The 16097-nt window shown below is 42.2% G+C and overlaps 1 protein-coding gene across 2 annotated transcripts in view; it reads left to right on the top strand.

The window, feature by feature from the left end:
• MSRA (methionine sulfoxide reductase A) overlaps positions 1 to 16097 on the top strand; it is a 227530-nt gene that overhangs the window by 103094 nt on the left and 108339 nt on the right. For both annotated transcript variants that reach the window (XM_002187990.6, XM_012572944.5), the window contains exon 3: positions 1102 to 1221. In XM_002187990.6, the coding sequence (XP_002188026.4) occupies positions 1102 to 1221 (120 nt within the window). The remainder of the gene's footprint in view (positions 1 to 1101; positions 1222 to 16097) is intronic.

Genomic DNA, 16097 nt, shown 5'->3' on the forward strand with positions numbered 1-16097 from the left:
GGCTTTTAATTCCTGCAGTTTGCTTAAGCATCTGAATTAGAAATCCTAGTTCTGTACTTTTTGGTGCATTAAAACTTAAATTTGAATTTAATCTCTGAATGTTCAAAGAAAGAAGCATTGTGAGCCATCAAGGTTGGAGGAGGGGCTGCTCTGCTGTTCTGGTTGTGCTTTGAAGGATCATTTCTGTGACTTTTAATCTGTCATATCTGCAGTGTTACCTGGAGAAAACACTCATGGATCACTGATTTCTGTGTATATAGAAATAGTATATTTAATGTTTAGTTTATTTTTACTGCCTTTATTTCAACTGTTTTAGAAAGGAAATAATAACAGGATGTTACCATTGAAAAGGAAAATCATTGCTCCAGCCTGACAATACTAGAATCTCCATGACACTCTGAATAAAAACTCTAATAAATAGTCCCTTAAACATTTATTTAACTAAGCCATCAGACAATTGTCAGTGTTGGTGATGCTTGTTCCTTAATTCCTTTGACCAGAAGAGGTTTTAATTTACACCATTAAACAGTCTGATGTTCTTTGATAATTGGCCATGGGGGTGAATGACTACAAAAATCTTGTCTGAACATCAAATATCTCTGTGCATAAATTGTTAAGCTGAAGCATTTTTCCCTTTTTATAACATATAATATAATATAATCCATTATTGCTTCCACCTCTGCCTGAAAGCAGAAAATTAAATAACTGTTTGCCATTAATACAAATTATTGTGTTTTGACAGCTTCCTAATCAGTTCAGGTGAAAATGGTGCTGCACAAACAGCACAATTGCCTTATAAAGAACTTTTTTTGGAGTGTGCATGATATTTCTCCTTGTTTGGGCCTTCAAACCCTTTCAAGGTTTGCCCTCTGTGATAAATTGATATTCAGAAGCATAAATCAAGCTGTGTTTGAGTCGTGCTCTGATGCAGAATGGATTTCTCTTTATAGTTACCCTATAAATAAACTTGGACAACACTTGACCAGCCGGTGCTGCCTATAGATGTTCCTTCCACTACACTGTGTATTAATTAATATGCAAATGAGTGATTGAGTATTGGCAGGTTTTGACCTCACAATGTGTATTTTGTGCCCTCTTAAGGTATGGGCCGTTTCTGGGGAGCCGAGAGGAAGTTCTGGAGGCAGAAAGGAGTCTATTCCACTCAAGTGGGTTACGCAGGAGGACATACCCCAAACCCTACCTACAAAGAGGTCTGCTCAGGTGAGTCTTTCCTCTTTGGTTTTTAAGGATCAGGAGTGGAATCCTGAATTATGAATGACAACAAAGAGTGAAATGAGTGACTGCAGTGACTAAGGAGATTTGGGGTTGGCTTTATGTCCTAAATGGTACTGAAATCTCTGGATGCCCATCCCATTGCTGTCTCCTAATGATTAATGAGTCAATGTATGAACAGATATTCTGTGCTGATTAATAATCTGTTAATTTTTCACACAGCTCAGTGCACAGCATCCTGTCATTTCCAGGCCAAACCCTTGCATTTATTTTTCACTCTACACTACAAAACTCCAACGCAGTTTCTTTCTGCGATCTGAACCACAGAACCCCTGGCAGCCAACTAATGCTGCTGGTGGGGAAAATCCTGTCTTTCCTGCACGCACTTGGAAGTTTTTTTTTTGGTTTATTTTCTTGTTAACATTTTTATGCCAAATGCTGACACTGGGGCAGGTTCTTAGTGACAAGTTCTAACATGGGCTTCATGGAAAGAGTGTGAAAAGTGACACGAGCAAATAATGGGCACTTGGAGCCCTGTGCAGAGGTGCTTCAAGGCAGCCAAAAAGGCAGAAACTTGCTGGAAATTGTGAAAAGTGGGAAAAGGGATGATTTGAGGTGGAACAGAGTGTAATGGAATGGAATAGAAATGGAATGGAATGGAATGGAATGGAATGGAATGGAATGGAATGGAATGGAATAGAAATGGGAAGGGAAGGAAAGGAAATAGAAATGGAAATGGAAATGGGAAGGGAAGGGAAAGGGAAGGGGAAAGGGAAAGGGAAAGGGAAAGGGAAAGGGAAAGGGAAAGGGAAAGGGAAAAAGGAAAGGGAATTAAATTGGAATGGAATGGAATGGAATGGAATGGAATGGAATGGAATGGAATGGAATGGAATGGAATGGAATGGAATGGAATGGAATGGAATGGGATGGAATAGGATGGAAATGGGAAGGGAAGGGAAGGGAAGGGAAGGGAAGGGAAGGGAAGGGAAGGGAAGGGAAGGGAAGGGAAGGGAAGGGAAGGGAAGGGAAGGGAAGGGAAGGGAAGGGAAGGGAAGGGAAGGGAAGGGAAGGGAAGGGAAGGGAAGGGAAGGGAAGGGAAGGGAAGGGAAGGGAAGGGAAGGGAAGGGAAGGGAAGGGAAGGGAAAAAGAAAGGAAAGGAAAAAGGAGAGAGAAAAGGAAAGGAAAGGGAAAGGGAATTAAATTGGAATGGAATGGAAAATTATTCTTCCATTTTATGGGGGAAGGGAAGGGAAATTAAATTAGATTAGAATGGAATGGAAAATTCTTTTTCCATTTTATGGTGACAGCCATACAGAAAACAATCTGAAAAACCCTTCTGGAGGGTGTGCAGGATTTGGAGCTATTTTCAGTGCGTTCTCCTAATACATAAATACACCATTTTTGGCCAGCATTAGACAACCCAGGATGTTCATTCAGCACCAAACATCTTTTCATATTTTGCTTACAGATGTTCAGAACAATTCTGTTGCTCTGTATATTCATAAGCTTTTAGAAATCTGCATAGCTCAAGTGGCACTGAAATCAGAAGGGAAGAACTCTGCTGTTGTTATTCATAAACTGGGGATGTACAATTACCATATAAAATATGCAGCTAACGATGATTTCCTTAAAAACAGGGTCGTTTATAGGCTTGTGGTTCATGCTGTTCACATGTGAGCAGGTCATTTGGGTTTACTCTCAGTTGTTTTCTTTATTTATCTTCAGTGACTGGAATGTACAGAAAAATAAAGCACATCTGGTTATTATATGATATTAGTTAGAAGGCTGAGATTCACTGAATTAAACCAATTTATAATCTTGTCAATTCTCATCTTTCTGAGGCATTTTCTTTCATGCACAAATCATAATTCCTAATAGTTAGCAATTCAATATAAAAATGTGCCAAACAGAGTTTGTTTCTGCTCTGAGTTGAGTAAAATATTTGGCTGTGAGGTTGTTTCACATCTCCTAAGAAGAAAATCCATGTTTTTCTGAGGAATACTACTGCCTCTTGCCTAAGAATTATTCTTTTGACTGATTCTTCCATATTAGATTTCCAGTTCTCCTTAAAATGTCCAGGCTTCCAAAGGTAACCTGGAAGGCTTCTAAATAGCTGATGGAAGAGAGTAGGGAAAGGGAAAATTAATTTCTTACTCTGTTACCCTCTGTTCCTGTGGTCAGCTGGTGATTTCCCAAGATATTTCCATAAGCCCAGGGCAGGGTGCTGGTTGGGATGTTGTTATTTAAGGGTAGAAAGATGTGGGGAGGGTCTGGCTGGGTGATGTGGGGTTAATTTTACATATTTGTTGGTATTAAAGGCAACAATGGGAAATCTGATGGGAATTTTTCAGGAGTTGTTGATGGCAATAAAGAAAAAAATGTAATATAGGAAAGTTCTTGGCTTTGCAGATTTGCCCTTCCCTAAAAATACAGAAGAATGTTCCGTGACAAACTATCAACTACCAACTATCCTGGAATTTTGGAATGATTTTGGGTGGGAAGTGACCTTAAAGCTCATGCAGTTACACCCCCTGCCATGGGCAGGGACACCTTGCACTATCCCAGGTTCCTCTAAACCCTGTCCAGCCTGGCCTTGGACACTTCCAGGGATCCAGGGACAGCCACAGTTTCTCTGGGCAAACCTGTGCCAGGGCCTTTCCACCTCAGAACCGGGAATTCCTTCCCAATATCCCATCTATCCCTGCCCTGTGGCAGTGTGCAGCCATTCCCTGTCCTGTCCCTCATCCCTTATCCCAAGTCCCTCTCCAGCTCTCCTGGAGCCCTTTAGGCCCTGGAAGGGGCTCTGAGCTCTCCCTGGATCCTTCTCCTCTCCAGGTGAACTCTCCCAGCTCTCCCAGCCTGGCTCCAGAGCAGCAGGGCTGTGATGAATTTGTGACTCTCCTGATGTTCAGGCATGGCCTTGTATTCCTTGGAGAACCCTTCAGCTGGACACTGCAGCACTCTTCCAAAGTGGCTGTGGTTCTCCAAAGTGTTTAAATGTATAATTAAACTACAAATATTCCCTTTCCTTTCTGTAGCTTTTAAAAGGGATCTGAAGGTTTCCACGGACAGGAACTAAGTCCTCAAGATTAAAGTTTCCAAGCAGTAATGAGAGTGGCTCAGAACATTTTCTTCTATTATTAAATTGCTGTCAAGAGAATAGATTCCTGTTGTGCCTTTGTCTGGTCTTTTTTTTTTTTTTTTTTTTTTTTTATCCTTATAAGAACAGGATATAGGAATTTTAATGACTATGAAGAATCTCAGTGTTCACCATGCCCTTGATCTGTGCCTTGATAGGATTGGCCAATTGCTCCACCTCTCCCCTTTTTTCCCCCCACAGTTCACCTGTGAAAAAGGAAACGAAGGTCAGCCAAAGTACAAAATACTGCATCAATCAAAGTTAATGTAATGAAATGTGGGAATTACTGTTTTGTGTATTTTTTGTAGCAAGTGAAGAACAGGATTTTGTAGAAAATCTGTAATTTTTGTTAACTAGAACAGTTGGAACAAGTTGTATCTCTGCAATCATGAGATTATCGTCCTATGATCCTCCTGGATGTTCATCTAAACCTTGATGTGACCCTAGAAACTATAATTTGTCCTCCATTGAATTGCTAAGTCATGAAATAAAATGAATGTAGCAATTTCACTTCAAAAATAATTTGGAAAGGTGATGGCAGATGCTGTTGTAATGATAAAACCTTGGCAACAAGAACCCAACAGATGTACTGAATTTTACTTACCTGCTCCTCTGCAGCTCTACGTCCAAATTTTCAAAGCTGACACTACTGACATGTTTTTTTTTCAGCAGAGAAGTTGAACAAGGAAACTTTATTACACCTTAAAATCCAGGATGCAGAAATGGGGTCTGTAGATTTGTCATTTAAATTGAAAGGCAGAATAACTATGTTTTTCGTGGTAGATAAATGGTAAATAAATTTGCCATTGCCTGAAAAACAAAAAGCTCCTTGTCCACAAGGGATGGCAGCAGCTCTGCTGAGGGAGCTCTGATGGAGATCTGTAATCAAGGTTGAGTTCACTTTTCCATCTCAGAATTTGACTTCTCAGGGTTAATGCCTTGTCTGGTTCACGCTTGAAGAAACCTAAGTGATATTTATTATTTAGATACCTGATTGTGCCTCGTGGCAAATTTAAAATCCTAATAGCCTCACTGCTGTCTTCTTCTCCTTTCATCTATTTGTCCCAGCATTGCCCACAAGCACAGGCTTGTGTTGTAGCAGCAATATAAATACCAAATATATTATTTATTATTAACAACTTTATTTGAATTTTATTCCACTGAGATGTGTTGTTTCCATCTTTCCTGTCTCCTGCTTTATTAAAGATATATATAAGATGAAAATGTGGGAGCCCCAGAGGTTGAAAGAGCCATTACAGAGCAAGTCAAAGACAAAATCTTCTGACCTGGAGCCTACAGGAAGCTCCCAAAGGAGCTTCATTTTCACAGGAGGCTCCATGCAGGATTGGACTGAGATGTTCCCCATGTCACTGGGCCTGAAAATAGAAGATGCAGCATGGAGCTGCTTCTTTTTAAGTATCAGAACATGTTGTGTTTGTGAAAATGGTGGTATAAGAAAGCTCAGTGCTGTTGTTGTGGCCAGTGGGGGGGTTTCCTACTTTTTGTTCTTTTTGTTTTTTGGTGTGGAGACCTCGTAAAGAAAAAATAAGCTACAAAGGCAGTTAGACTGTGTTCAAATTGTGCTCCCAGAATTGGTGGTTACTACAGGTGGTAGATATTGGGAATAAATCCTTCCCTGTGAGGGTGGCAGGGCCCTGGCACAGGGTGCCCAGAGAAGCTGTGGCTGCCCCTGGATCCCTGGAAGTGTTCCAGGTCAGGTTGGACAGGGCTTGGAGCAACCTGGGATAGTTCCCATGGCAGAGGAGGTGGAAAGGGATGGATTTTAAGGTCTCTTCTAGCCCAAACCACTGTTTATGAAACCAGGGAGAAGCTGCAGCTCTTGGGAGACTATGACTCTGGAATTAAAGCAGGTGATGGAACATGTTGGTATTTTCCCTGCTTTTCTTGTTTATTGTGGTTGTGTTCCTGTTCTTTTGCTGCTCCTGCTGCTCATTCTCCCAGGTGAAATCTTCCTTCCTTTCAGGCACAGGACTGAAATGCTGTGGTGTCAGTGTGGATATGTCTGATAATGTATTTTTCCTGAAATTGGGAGAGCACTGCAATTACTCTGTGCAAACATCACCCCCTCTGACTTGCTTATTTTATAGAACATATTCCTGTGCTGGCATAGAAAAGTTTGGAAATTGACTCTTGTCCCACCAAGGTGATTAATATTTTGAATAATTCTGCAAGTGACATGCACAGTTTCTAGGTGTTGGATGAATAATTAAATTATCAAACCACAGGAGTTTAACTTCTATTTGCTCAGCTGTGCCCAAGCTGTTGTAGTTCAGCTTTTAATAAGTAAATTTTGATAGTGAAGTTGTGCTCTGTCTCACCTTTGCAGACACTCACACTTTTACCTCAGCTTCCTCCAGCTGAGGAGAATTTAGTCCATGAAGAAGACAAGAACTCGATCCAGTGAAAGGAAAGGCAAAACTTTTGGATCCTCATGGCTGTGGTGCACTGCAGCAACAACAATCTAAAGGATATTTGGAGAAGGATTTTGGGGAAATCCAGAGCTCAGGGGTGTTCCTGGGTTTCCTCATCGATTTGTTGTGGGCTAAGATTTTAGCACATTCATTGTAGGTGAATTCTTTGCAGAGAGACAAAAGAGACAAAAGCCTTTCAGAAGCTTTGGTGCACTAAAAAGGGGCAGATTGTGGAGCTGGGATTAGAGAAGGTGTAGGATGGTACCTGCAAACTTCTGGATGAAACATCAAAACCTATTGTAAAGTACAATCCATCTCTTTGTATCTTTCAGGTTGGAAGCCATGGGTGTAAGCAATGGAAAAGACTCATTCAATTTTTATTTGAACACCCAAAGTGATAGAATTTCCATCATTTCCATCTGTGGGCACCTTCCCTACAATAATAGGGTGCAACCCCCCTCTTAAATGATTTGTAAGACTCAGTTAATTCTTTTTAATACTGCAGCAGAGATCTTTGCCTGCAGAGCCCCAGGGATAACCCACAAAGCACCCAAAATGCTTCTGACAAAAGATAATTGAAGTACAGCTGAGGCACCTGGTGGTTTTCACTCATTGCCTTCAAAACCCTTTCCAAAAATAGTGTCTTCCCGTCTGGGACCTGGCTGCTCCTGCAACAGGGGCAGGAGGGAGGGTGGATCACTCTTCCCCTGACCCCAGGATGTTTAATGGAATACCCTGGCCATTGCTGGGATAACTGGGTCACCCAAGGGTTTATTTTGCCCTTCACTCAGGAACCAAATCCCCTTTTTATCTAAGCTACTTTTCTGGAAATTTCTTGGATAGAGAATCTCAGAAAAGGAATAAAAGAAAGGGAGGATATTGGACTGTTTGGAATATACCTGCTGTGCTGAATCACACCAAGGATGCTGCTGATCTAAGAATTTACTCCAGCAGAAATTAGCAAGTCTTGGGCTGGATGGGGCTTGGAACAACCTGGGATAGGGAGCAGCATCCAGCCTATGGCAGGGCTTGGACCTGGATCAACTTTAGGGTCCCTTCCCACCCAAACCCGACCAAGTTCTGTCTTCATTTACCTCCCAGATTCCAGGTATTAATGATTTAGTCTTTAATCATCACTGATGACCTTTTCCATATTAATTTGTTTATCCACCTCTTTAATACAATTTTATCCCTGGCATTCACAAATAGGAAGGGAAATTGGGGGTTCATTAACTCCAGTGCTGAACCTGTGCAGGAAGTTTCAAAGAGAACTTGTTAAAGGATATTTTGCTAAAGGTTAATTCTTTGCAGCTACAAATCAACATGTCTGGAAATTAAGTATTTATTCTGAGGAGGAAGGGAAAATTTCCTTTACTGATAGTCTTCCCTTCTTTATGAGTATTCCATAGTGTGCTATACCTTTGTACCATCAGTAGGGCTCAGAGTGATGAAAATACAAGGTAATGGGGTAAAAAAGGCAGATCTGCCATAGGAGGTCTGAAAATATCACTTATGCACAAGACTCCTGTCAGGATATGTTTTTTCTTACCCAACAGTTCTAATAGTTGTTGTTATTCATCTACTCAGGATTAAAGTTGTGATGTGAACTGTGGCCACCTGCACTAGAAGAGTTTGGTGAGTTGGTGAAAATGATGTTATAAATAAGCCCACAGCCAGTGAGGTCCCTTACTTTTTGTATTTCTTGTACTTCTTGTACTCCTTGTACTTGAAGTACTTCTTGTTTTTGCTCCGGAGACACTTGAAAAGTAAAAATAAGGTACAAAGCCACTTACTGAGTCTACCAAACTGTGATCCTGGAATTAGGGAGTGACCTGAAGGTGATCTGGTTCCTGCAGCACTCAGAGCAAACCTGATTTCTACATGGATGAGGTCACTTCAGCCTGGAGATGTGAACAGAGTGACCAGCCTGAGGTGTCTGACCATAAACCTGTCCTTCCAAAGGAGGAGAAGCTGCCTGCCTTGGATAGAGCAGCTAAAGGATTGTCCTGTTTGGCTTCTAAAGCAGCTTCTTCACTAAAAGCAAAAGGAATACACAGAAGTGCTCGAAGGGAGCCTACAAGAAAGATGAAGAGGGAATTTTTACAAGAGACTGGAGGGACAGGACCAGGGGGAATGGGTTTACAGTGACAGAGTAGGCTTAGATGGGATACTGGGAACAAATTCTTTCCTGTGAGAGTGCTGAGCAGCTGGGATAGAATTCCCAGAGAAGCTGTGGCTGCTCCTGGATCTTGGCAGCATCCAAGGCCAGGCTGGACAGGACTTGGAACAACCTGGGATGGGGAAAGGTGTCCCTAGCCATGGCAGGGGGTCAGACTTTTAAGGTCTCTTGCAACCCAAACCATTCTAATTCCATCATTCTACATAGCCAGGACTCGTCCTAGACTTGTACTTAGCAAGGAATATTTTGCTCTGAGAAGCTCAGTGCACTCTTTGCACTACCCTGCTCTTGTTTTCAATCCTTCTGAGGTGTGTTGTCCGTACTGACATTCCCAACCATCCCTTTTAAATCCATGGAATGCTCTGTCTTGGAAGAATCAAGAAGGAATCATGAGGAATCATTTCTGTGCCTGTTACTGAGCCCAGAAAAGCATCGTGGCAGTGGCAGTGTCTGTGTTCCCACACGTGCCCACAGTGTATCCACACACATCCAATGTTCCTGGGAAAACAAACCCAAATCCCAACATTTGTCCAACTGGAGTTTTTTGTCGACTCTTTCCCCTCTCAGTTTAATCCAGTGTTTACTCAGTCAAGCGATTCAATTAGAAGCTGTTTTTATTTTCTTTCTGAGGAGTGAAGAATGTTAATTGTAGCTGAAATGCCTTCAAGTGATTCTCTCCTAATGTCACATTTCCATAAATTCTAGGAAAGCTTTGCTTTCTGCAAAGAGAGTGCAGCAGCAGAACAAAAATGCTAAAAAAGTGGGCTTAATGTTCTGAATGCTGGACTTGGTGTGGACTGGGACCTTGGTGGGGAAAGCAGAGGTAAAAAAGAAGGTCTTTTACTCCCAAAGTGTTGTGTTAGGCTGAGAGAAAAGACAGCAGATTGTGCAGACAGTTGGAGAAATCAAGGCTTAGGAGGATTATAATTAATATGAAAATCAATGATTTCAGTGTGTAGAGAAATGTCACTGCCTGGGTTGGAGTAGAGAGGAAGGGAATGGAAAACAGCTTTAATTCTGCTGTCTTTGGGTTCCCAGGCTGTTACTGGGGTTTCACTGGAGCATAATATGGATGGGGTTGATCCTTCCTCTCAGGGATCTTGTGAGCCATGAAAAATAGAGCTGCATTCCTGTTCCTCGTACTTCATGGCCTCCATTCATGGAATCAGTAAAGCTGGAAAAGTTGGAAAGTTTGGGAAAAAAATCTGAGATCATCAAGTCCAAGATGATCCAACAATTTCCAAATAAATTGTTCCTAATATCCAACCTAAACCTCCCTGAGGCAGCTTGAGGCTGTTTTGTCTCATCCAGAAGAGTCTGACACCACCTCCCTGCACCCTCCTGTCAGTGTGTTGTAGAGAACAAAAAGGTGATCCATGACCTGGGATTAAGGAGATCCTGATTTATCCTGGCCACAAATTTGCTTTATTCATCCTGAGAGGTGACAAGTACCATGGGCTAAACTGAAAGTTTGAATTATCATTGACTGTCATAATTACACATTGTTTACTTACTTTTTATCTTTTTTCCTCACTTACTTTTTTGGTTTTTTTGGTGTTCTAATGGCATAGTTTTTTATTTGGAAAGGACACAAAGCTTAATCATGTCACTCCCTCTGCTGAATGCTGTGAAAATTCTTTGTTCCAAGTCAAATGGAACACCATTATAGCACACTTATCGTCTGCTAAAAAAGTAATAAATTGGGTCAAACTGATCCTAGACATAATTCTGCTGATGTTAATGGTGTTACATCGGGAAGAAGTTTCTCCCTGCCTGTTAATAGGATGATGAGATAAAAATGTGGCTACCAAGGAGCAAACAGACCTTGGAAAAAGAAGTTCCACTCTCACTGATCCTGCCCTGTTTCTGCAATGTTTTGAAGCTACAAAGCATTGCAAGAGTGCTAAATATTGACATTTTTTTCTATTATTATTATCTGAATGGGCTGGTGGTGGTGGGGGAGGTGGTCAGGATTCTATTCCATCCTTCTCCTTTGAATTTTTGGCTCCAGCAGAGCTGACCCTGAACCAGTGGTAGGTGCAGGTGGGACCATTATTTTTCACCGCTTCATTTATTTTGTTTTAACAAATGGTTTCATTTTCTCTCCTGCCTCGTTGCTCTGTGTTCAGGGCCAGTTCAACCCTTCTGCAGGTGTTCAGAGGTGTTCAAAGACAGGAGCAATGTGTAATGAGCTCTCCCCTCATGTCCCAGCTGCCTTTGTGAGCCGGTCAGAAGTCTTTAGGTGAAGCTAAAATTAAATGGCAAAAGTATAGGCTGGGATCTGGTGTCTTTAGTCTGAGCTGAATTTAGGCTGGAAAGAACAAGGAAAGTAGGATCCAGTTTGCATTAAGTAGGTCAGATTTTGGGCAGAGAAGGGACCTTCTTCCTTCTTCTCCTGAACGCGCAGCAAGTGAAATCCAAAGGGGAAAATGGAATCCATATCCAAAAAATCAAAATAATCTAAAATGTGGAAATAGAAGCAAATGAGATTCTTGCACAGGGAGAAGCAGAGATTTGGCTTCCCACAGTGTACCTGGCATGAAGCTGCTGCCAGGTGCATCAGCCCAGATGTTAACTGTGGAAATGAATTCCAGGTCCTTTCCTTTCTGTCTCTTCTTCTTCTCCCTGCCCAGATTGCCTCAAGCAGTAGAAGAAAACAGTGTCCAGGGAAAGGAATGAGCTGGGGAAGGGGCTGGAGCACCAGGAGGGGCTGAGGGAGCTGGAAAGGGGCTCAGCCTGGAGAAAAGGAGGCTCAGGGGGGACCTTGTGGCTCTGCACAGCTCCTGACAGGAGGGGACAGCCAGGGGGGTCAGGACCTGCTCCCAGGGAACAGGGATGGGATGAGAGGGAGCAGCCTCAAGCTGTGCCAGGGAAGGTTCAGGATGAATATTAGGAAAAATTCTTCATGAAAAGGTCAAACATTGGAAGGGGATGTCAAAGGCAATGGTGGAGTCCCCATCTCTGGAGGGATTTAAAGGCTGTGTGGATGTGGCACTTGGGGACACAGATGAGTGGTGACCTTGGCAGTGCTGGGGAACAGTTGGACTTGATGATCTCAGACGGGCTTTTCCAACCCTGATGATTTTATATTTTTATAATCTCACACTTTTGTCTCAGCAGTGGCCTGGCTTTACCAGGACATGTAAGGAATGAACATTTCCCCTAAATCTGGAGTTAGGAGACTTTCTAGAGAACAGTCTCTTATTTTGAGAGTCCTTTGGTATGCAGACTCCAAATGTCCTGGGCAGGCGTTTTAACCAAGATCTGTCACACCAAAATTCAGCAAGATTTTGCTACCAGCTCCCACAGTTCTGGATCTAATTAACTAGGAAGAGCAAAATACTTTTCCTGGTCTTTCCCAAAAAATTTACAGGCTCCAACCCAATGTCTCCAAAGATTAGCAATATCTTTCATATACAGCAGTTGAGATTCATGGAACTTTGCATAATAAAGAGAATCATTTCTATGGCCTGCTTGAGGGATGACTATTTCAGGCAGATCTGGAAAATAAAATAATGAATTAAAAATGGCACAGCTTTGCAGCAGAACTGCATTTGTTCCTCCTGCTTTTTGGCCAAGCAGTTTTGATCCACCGAAGTGCAGGAATAATCAGTGTCGCAGCAGATATGGAAGGCAAATCCTGCAGACCAACTGAGTGGAAAGGCAAGTGTCTCCCTGCATATTCATCTATTTATCGCCTCTGATTCTCCTCTAATTCCTTTATTTTCCATATGATAATAGACTTTTCTCCATGCACAACCATTGTTGCCATGAAACAGGATTTGTCTGCACGCGAGATGTTCATATAACGTGTGAGGGCAGAATTCATCAAAACAATTGAGCTGCAAGCAGGGATCTCACTGAGTTGCTTTTTGCCTCCTTTATTCCCATCTTTTCTGCATTTGAATTGTTAAACAGGAGCTCTGCTGCAGTGTCAAAGAGTGCCTTACAAAAGCTGTTGCCATAGAATTACACCTAGAAATGAGTTCTTTATAAATCAGCGGCACGACAAGTGGTTATTTATTTGTACTCAGGCCTATTTAACAGCTCTTCATTACAAGAATGGCCCAGAGTCTGAGGAACAACTTATCCATTACAGCTCCCACTCCCAGCGTCTTCCATAAAGAGCAGATACAACTTTTCACACATTTTTAAAGAGTTCTCAGGAAATAACTCCCTCTTTTCTCACCTCTTCCAGGAATCCCTGCACTGCCCCTGTGCTGGTCACACCAGCAACACAACCTCCTTGGGATCCCAGAATGGTTTGGGTGGGAAGTGACCTTAGAGATCATCCCATCCCACTCCCTGCCTGGGCAGGGACACCTTCCACTGTCCCAGGATGATCCAAGCCCTGTCCAACCTGGCCTTGGACACTTCCAGGGATCCAGGGGCAGCCACAACTTCTCTGGGAAACCTGTGCCAGGGCCTCATCACCCTCACAGGGAAGAATTTTTTCCCAATATCCCATTTATCCCTGCCCTCTGGCAGTGGGAAGCCATTCCCTGTGTCCTGTCCCTCCATCCCTTGTCCCAAGTCCCTCTCCAGCTCTCCTGGAGCCCCTTTAGGCCCTGGAAGGGGGTCTGAGGTTTCCCTGGATACTTCTCTTCTCCAGGCTGGACATTCCCAGCTCTCCCAGCCTGGCTCCAGAGCAGAGAGGCTCCAGCCCTTGCGGCATCTCTGTGGCCTCCTCTGGATTCTCTCCAGCAGCTCCATGTCCTCCTGATATTGGAGCCCAGATCTGGAGGCAGATCTGCAGGTGGGGGTCTCACCTGAGCAGGGCAGAGGGGCAGAATCCCCCTCTCCCCTGCTGGTCCTAAAAGCCCTTTAGAAACCCTTCCTGGAATGGAACTTCTCCCTGGCAGCAGCCAAAGCCATTCCCACTCCATTCCGAGGCGCAGCGCCGGTGTCTCAGGGGATGTGCTGGGATCTGTTTTCCTCCTCTTTGCTGCTCCTGCCTCTCTCATGTTCCTCAGTGGTGGTTCCCTGCTGGAATTTGCCTGGCAGCCCTTTGGAGCAGGATGGGAGGAGGAGCAGGGGCAGCTGGGCTGTTACCTGCACATTCGGCTCCTTCCCGTTCATTCCTGGCTCCAAGGATGACTTGGGTGACCTTCAGCTGTTCCTGCCCATTGTCCTCACTCATGAAAAAGGGAGATAGTTTATCTCATCTTCTAAGCAGCTTTGAAATCCATGGATGTATGGATTTTTCTGGGACTGAGTGTTGGAGGAAAGCACAGGCAGCAAGGGGAACTCAGAAGTTGTGTTTTATCTGGTGGAGTCATAGGCAATTTTAGCTGATATAATTTGGTATTTATACATATAAATTATTTTATTCAGCTGAAGAGGTGCTATAGATCGGAATATTTTGCTTAATTTTAATCTCTGTTTTAAAGTTCTGATTCCTCTCAGGTCCTGTAAGATGAAGTAGATGCTCTAGTGTGTAATATAAAATGTTCTTTGGGCACCTTATAATTGTACACATTTTGAAATATTTAATATTACAAACTACATACAATGTCTGCCCCCCAAACTGCTCTGTATATTTAACTTAAACATTATTTTAATTGAAATTAAAGGTTTCAGACAGATTTTTACAGCTCTGCAGGATGTGACTTCCTGGCTTCATTCATTCCTTACATATGGAGTGAAAATTCACTAAGTTCATTGGATTTACTTTTAATTTCTAATCAAGTTACTGCCCCTGAAGCTTTTGTAATTTTAATATTAAATATAATAAAAGTGTGATAGTGAAGGTAATGTTAGTTTTAATATTAAAATGTAGATAGACTGTACTATGCTGTCTCCTTCATGACAACTTTCTATGAAGATTGGGTTTTAAAACTTATTCTCCTACATAAATATTCTGAAAACATTTTAAACCAGTTCTCCAATGAAGGTTTTTATTCCCCCTAGAAGTATGTAAAATACTTTTTGAAAAAAAATGTGAGTTGAATGCAGCAGCATTTCAGTGCTACAAGCCAAGGCAAATCTAATTTCATTGCAAAATCCCTCTGTTTACAGAACCAAAATAATAATAAATAACAAAAAAAAAAAAAAAAAAAAAAAAAAACGCTTGGCGGCAGGCGGAAAATAAAATCCCAAAGCCAGAAATTTCTGCTTTTGCAAGGATAGTGTTGGTGGTGCCATTCCCTTTTGAAATAATTCCTCCCTAATTGGTATCCCAATGTAATGGGTAAGTGAACATATTTCACAGCAGCAGCTGTTGGATGTTCAATGACTGGAAAATACGGCGCTGGTGAAGTGTGTGGAGTGCTCATCCCATCAGGAGGAGTAAGTTAATCATACACAATTCACTGAGCACTGGAGCTGCATTTGCAGAGCAGGGGCTGCCTTTTAATTGTCGCGGGCCCTTTTTCAATATCTTGCAGGATCTTTTGTCTCAGCTGTAGCAGTTTTGGTTGCATCCCTAAAACTGTCAGTCTTCCTTAATTTTGCAAGGGCCTAACAATTCCTCCTTCACAATGCAGCTTAAATTGGACCAGATGCTGCATCAATAGAGCAGTCTGCCCATCTCTGAGGCATTAAGCCCAAAATTATTTAGAAAATTGAAGCCTTTAACATACTCTGGATTAATGTGATTAAGTAGAGCTTGCTTTGATTCATAGCCATCTATTCCTTTATTAATAGCCATTTCATCAACAGGAGCAGCACATATGGGGACAAGATGACTGAAAGTTAAATTGATTGCTGGAAGCCTGGAAGAAAAGCATTTAATGTTTCAATAATAACTGATGTAAGACTTCACTGCGGGGCATTTTGGATAGATTTAGACCAGCTTATAAGCACAGTATTTATTAGTATCTTTTAATTTTTATTATAAGCTTGCTAAATGTAAGTTGGTGGGTTTTCTTTTGTATTATTTTTATTTTTAATCACATCTTTAAGTCTGAAAATTTGTAAAGGAGAGTCTCTTATGTGACTGATAACAGCTGGGCCAGGCCATAGTGGAGTTGGGACTTCTGAAAAGCTTAGGAAGAGATAAAATATAAGAGAGGATAATTTGTTATGGCTATTTGCACACATCAGCTTCTGATCCTAGAACCATTCCAGGTGCTGTTGGAGTGTGTGAGAGCTCTTGTATGACCCACAATACAGA

This window comes from Taeniopygia guttata, chromosome 3 (genome assembly GCF_048771995.1).
Source record: "Taeniopygia guttata chromosome 3, bTaeGut7.mat, whole genome shotgun sequence".
Classification (NCBI taxonomy): domain Eukaryota; kingdom Metazoa; phylum Chordata; class Aves; order Passeriformes; family Estrildidae; genus Taeniopygia; species Taeniopygia guttata.